This window comes from Nematolebias whitei, chromosome 3 (genome assembly GCF_014905685.2).
Source record: "Nematolebias whitei isolate Nwh7 chromosome 3, NemWhi1, whole genome shotgun sequence".
NCBI classification, from domain to species: Eukaryota; Metazoa; Chordata; class Actinopteri; order Cyprinodontiformes; family Rivulidae; genus Nematolebias; species Nematolebias whitei.
The window spans coordinates 17,767,833-17,771,924 of NC_056500.1; the positions used below are offsets into that span (position 1 = coordinate 17,767,833).

At 37.2% G+C, this 4,092-nt stretch overlaps 1 protein-coding gene across 1 annotated transcript in view; it reads right to left on the bottom strand.

The window, feature by feature from the left end:
- Window positions 1-4,092, bottom strand: part of LOC119430619 (arf-GAP with coiled-coil, ANK repeat and PH domain-containing protein 2) — a 58,825-nt gene that overhangs the window by 38,140 nt on the left and 16,593 nt on the right. The window contains exons 3-4 of the mRNA XM_037698054.1: window positions 1,679-1,798; window positions 1,050-1,103 (exon numbers count right to left, since the gene is read on the bottom strand). Coding sequence (XP_037553982.1) covers window positions 1,050-1,103; window positions 1,679-1,798 — 174 coding nt within the window. The remainder of the gene's footprint in view (window positions 1-1,049; window positions 1,104-1,678; window positions 1,799-4,092) is intronic.

Consider the following 4,092-nt stretch of genomic DNA (forward strand, 5'->3'; position numbering starts at 1 on the left):
TATATATATATATATATGTGTATATGTGTATATGTGTATATGTGTGTGTATAAGTGTTTTAAACTCTTCCCACACACTTGCAATATTCTAAACAATGTTTCTAAACTCTTAAGATCTAAAAGAGAATAAAATGTAATAATTTCAGCTCCCTGCCTCCTCTCTCTTTGCCACCTGCAAGTGCTCTCAGCCACGCCCACTTCTCCACTCTGCAAACTGAACAGCTGGTCAGCTGCAGCAGGAAGTTTATCCTGCAGTAAGGGCTGCACAAAGGTGCAAGTGGCGCTAAATAATTTAAAATAATTTATTTCAAATAAAAATGCCATGCCGATTGTGTGGCTCATCCATCAATCAGCCACTTGTGTGTTATGTCCAATCTTATTTTGAAAAACCGCGATAGAAAGAGTCCACGATAAACGAGCCGCGAAGTAGTGATGGACTACTATATGATCAAAACCAGCTCGATGTGCCTGATAACATAAGAAGTAGGATTACCATTATTTGTTGGCTAATGTTCTGTGTTTGACAGTGAAGCAAGTTAAAATACATGAAGTGGAATCAGGAAGAACAGAATACCGAATCTAAAGACTTAAACTGCTCCAGTTCTGAAAGATGATAACCACAACATAAAATATTGACCATTACCACACGTAGCCCAGTGATGCATAATTTATTCAAACAGATAAAATTACTATCTTCCACAACATGCAGTTTTGCCCTCATAGCTTTTATTTATTTATCTTTTTCTTATGATGACCTATGTTTGCTGCTTAGACAGACGTTTTTAAGAAACACCCTGATTTAGATTACTTTACTCATGTCTAACCAGAGACGAAGCTTCTAGAAGATACATTTTTAACTTTTTTTTCTCCTTAAAGTCTTTCTCTTTTGGATTTAGTGGTTTGTTGCAGTCTTTCCCAGCAGTAATTAAAAACTATGGCAGTTAAAAAGCTGCTCCATACTGTCAGCACATCTGGATTTTGTCACCACTCAGCGATTTAGGGGAGACATAATGAAAATACATCTGGTTTCACAGAGAAGTGGCAGCATACCGTGTGATAGTTGATCATCTCCTGAAGGCTCTCAGCGAACTTTGTGAGACTGGACTGTGGAGAGAAAAGGACGAGAGCCATGAATACAGGCAGGGAGAGAGGGATGAGTTTTATTTGTGAAGGTGAAGAACACTAAAGCACAAAACAGAGCACAAATGGGATGACGCACAAACTCCTCTCTGATGCTCCACAAGCTCCTCAGGTATGACTAAAGGAAAAATTTGGTCCGTCTGAGGAAAAATCAGTGCATTGAGAAGGAGCTGTTCTGGCTGAGTTACTTTCTTTAACTCAATGAAGAGTTTGATTTTCAAACCCAAAGATGAAGTTCAGAACAAAATAAGATTTAAAACACTCGCCTTAAGAAAACAAAACATATGATCTCTTTGAGATGCTGAGAGCAATTCAGTGTTTTACTAGCCCTTGTTTTTGTTTTTTACTTTGATCTAATAGAAAAGTAAATAAGGAAGTACAGAACTTTTTAATGTAAAACCATTCAGTCAGGCTTTTTAGGTGTGTAACAAAATTCTGAAGGAACCCTGACCCCTCACAAGTGAAATAGGAAATAAAATGCAACACCAAAGCTGGGGACTTTCTAAGGTCAAGGTCAAGCTGAATTATTTCTTGTTTACCTCAATGACCTCATCTTTGGCAGACTGCTGGGCAAGCTCCCTGATCCCATTAACAAACTGCTTGTTGGCTGCATTGTAGGCTTTTCCAGCATCAATCATCCCAATACACAACTTCACCAACTGAGGAAAGAAACAGAAAGATGAAGACGTAAATATTCACAATTAAAACTATAACATGACAAATGAACAGAAACAAAGAAGTATTAGTCATTGCTTCTTGTTCTTCTAGTTAAAATACAAATTATAAGTATACAAGAATAATTTATATTTTAATTGATGATTGATGCGTTTAAAAGAAAGATAACATGAATAACAGAAAGCAAACACAAGTACAAAATATGGCTCAGGCTTATTTATTTTACAAAGTTTTAATAGGATATATGTATAAAAAACTATATAAAAATGGATGAACGTGACATTACTGGGCTAAATTACAGTATACGGATAAAATAAATACATAAATGAATGAATGAATAAAGAACTAATGATTTGGTGAAACCCAGGGAGAGTAAAGAACGATTACTGGAAACTAGCTGTTAGGTGCTTTTTCAACTTCTTGGCTGATGAACAACAAATACTTCGTCCTGTTGTGAAACTTTAGGAGCAAAGCTAATTCAAGTTGATGTGATCTCTAAAATCTGGCGGTATCTCCACTTTCCACTCCCGAACTGAAGATGTCAGAGGCTGAATGTGTATTTGAGCATAAATACAAAAATGTATTCACTGATTACAGTTATATGTAGTGACGCATTAGTTTTGTGTAATTATTGCATTGTTTACAGATTATATGTGGTTCAGAAATCCTTTATTATCAATGAATGGATGGATTATGAAAAATATGATTAAGCGCCAATTAAGATGCTTTATATTAAAAGAAACACAAAAATCTTTAGGGCTCTTATAATTCAGTAAATATAGATTTTTTTTCTCATTTTCCCATTATCTTGGAATGACGTCTTTCTTTTAAAAGCACTCCTAAACCGGTTTCACTTTTACTCCAACCTATCTGTGTGTGTACTGATCAAGCAAACCACTGGCTCCATAGGAAAAAAAATAAAAAATAGATGAACTTTGGTCTCTCTAGGCCCGACTCCACCCAAGACTCGGGTGACATATGCACACCATCATAGCCATGCTCATACACGCAAACACACACACACTTTCTGGCAGATCCTTCCTCTCCACAGCAAGAAGGGAAGTGAAGCCGGGGCTGAGTCACAGAGGTGGGGTGAGGACGAGGGTGGAACTCGAAGACTGCGAGTCCAGGAACAATGAAGTGGGTCCTTACAAACTCAAGGTCCAGCTCACAGCTGGTGAACATGCTTTCAACTCTGCAGGGATGTGCTGGGGGAAGGGGGACTTGTTTACTCTCAGGAGAGGGTATCCACTAACTCCACTTTGTTTGGTTTAGGTTATTACTTTGCTTTAGTTTATTTGAACACACTGAGTTACATTAACAGCAATTCAGAACAGAGGGATTGATAACATAATCAAGAAACAGCAATACATTTATTGGCAATAAAAAAGAGAGTTCATCTAAAATCTTGCTGTAATGAAAATGAAAACAGGATTTGTGTTAAAATTCAACACACAACACACAATGACTAAGAAAGGTCAAATCTGCTCAACTTCACTTTAATGTGAAATATATATTTAAATAATTAAGATGAGCAGCCACTTTTACATGTTTGTAACTTTATGAAAATTGAAATGTACTTAGAATTACATGTACTTACAATTACATGACCACTTATATGACATGCCATTACATGACCACAGACTCATGCTCATGTTCGTGCTGCTGTTTGACGTAATGTTTTTATGCTGTTAGTGCTTAGTGTATTTTTAGTTGATGTTTTTCTTAGTTCATGTCTTAGATGTTATTATTGTTTTTCTTTTACATTTTATTGTTGGATGTAACTGGGACCCTGTGTACATAATTGCGCAGCGAACGACAATAAAGAATCTCTGACTCAGACTCTCTGACACTTACAGTTAATGTGGTCATTTCACATGCACATATGGCTAACCCTTTCCATCTATCTAGCTTATCTTATCTTAACCACACCGCTAACAGTACCACACTGCTAATGGAACTCTGATGCTAACAGAACCACACCGCTAAAAGGGCTCTGATGCTAACAGAACCACACTGCTAACAGGACTCTGATGCTAACATAACCACACTGCTAAGAGGACTCTGATGCTAACAGAACCACACTGCTAACAGGACTATAATGCTAACAGAATCACACTGCTAATAGGACTATGATGCTAACAGAATCACACTGCTAACAGGACTCTGATGCTAACAGAACCACACTGCTAACAGGACTACGCTGCTAACAGTACCACACTGCTAATGGAACTCTGATGCTAACAGAACCACACTGCTAACAGGACTCTGATGCTAA